Source organism: Perkinsus marinus (assembly GCF_000006405.1).
Source record: "Perkinsus marinus ATCC 50983 genomic scaffold scf_1104296955348, whole genome shotgun sequence".
In the NCBI taxonomy this organism is placed as follows: Eukaryota; Perkinsozoa; order Perkinsida; family Perkinsidae; genus Perkinsus; species Perkinsus marinus.
The window spans coordinates 1-984 of record NW_003207790.1 but is presented as its reverse complement, the minus strand read 5'-3'; the positions used below and the strand labels follow the sequence as shown (position 1 = coordinate 984).

Genomic DNA, 984 nt, shown 5'->3' with positions numbered 1-984 from the left:
AGGGATACTGGTGCGCTATCTCTATGTCTCGGTCTTGTTACCGTGGGTGCAGCTCTTCCAATGAAGAATTCCAAGGTTCGTGTGATCGCTATGGTCAGTGTAACCAGCTTCCTTATCTATATGACGGTGTTCTCATGGATGGCGAATCTGAGCCTTCAATCGAGTCTTCTGCGACACTCTGTGTATCCCCGATTTTGGGCGCAGCCTCTCCTCCCACTGCATCTTCTCGTTGGCTTGGGGTTGGCGACTCTGTGGTCCACCGGAAGGAAACTCTACAAGGGGGCGGCCTTGTGTCTGATTATCGTATGGGGTCTTGAAGGGATCGTTCGGTATTCATCGACTGAACTCGTTCACTCGAGGGTGATTAGTGACTACTACTCCGAATTCCTCAGGGTAAACCCGCTCATTGTGACAGATTGCAGAACTGTTATTCAGAAACTCCCTCGCAACTCCATTTTAGTGACCACAGGCGACATGTCGGCCTATGCAATGAAGTACCTTCTGGGTTGCACTACAGAGCGTATTGATATCCGCACAGTCTCTGAAGCTGAGCTATCTTCGGGAGACTGGTGGATAAGTAGTCAGCGGAAGCACATCATGCCTGGCCTCAGTGAGTATCCGGCATGGTCAGCTAGGCCAAGGGGTCTCGACTTAGGCAACACGCACATCCCTAATGCAACTGAGCATTTGAAGATACTGATGAAGTCAGCATTGCAGGAGGACCGTCCACTGTAGTTTCAGCTCATCTGGATCTCAAAGTTGTGGGGCTCCCAGATTCTTCGTGCATCTGCCATCCTTCATGACAGCTGGTAATGCCCCTGATTATTTCGGACCCGATAAGCTAATAAAAGGCCTCGCCTTCTACCCCACAGGACCAGCCATCAGAGTATACTAGGATTAGCTGCGTTTCAGCTTAGAAGCGCTAGTTAACAAGCGATGAGGTGATAGGTTACACTACTGAGATGCGCCTCGGACTTGGGGAGA

General features: G+C 50.5%; 1 protein-coding gene across 1 annotated transcript; it reads left to right on the top strand.

Moving 5' to 3' along the window:
* Positions 1–474: 474 nt before the first annotated feature.
* Positions 475–735, top strand: Pmar_PMAR028350 (hypothetical protein; the record flags this gene model as incomplete). The annotated part of the gene is made up of 2 exons (XM_002775743.1): positions 475–610; positions 656–735. The coding sequence occupies 2 exons, from the start codon at positions 475–477 to the stop codon at positions 733–735; spliced, it is 216 nt and encodes a 71-aa protein (XP_002775789.1).
* Between the last annotated feature and the right edge of the window lie 249 nt (positions 736–984).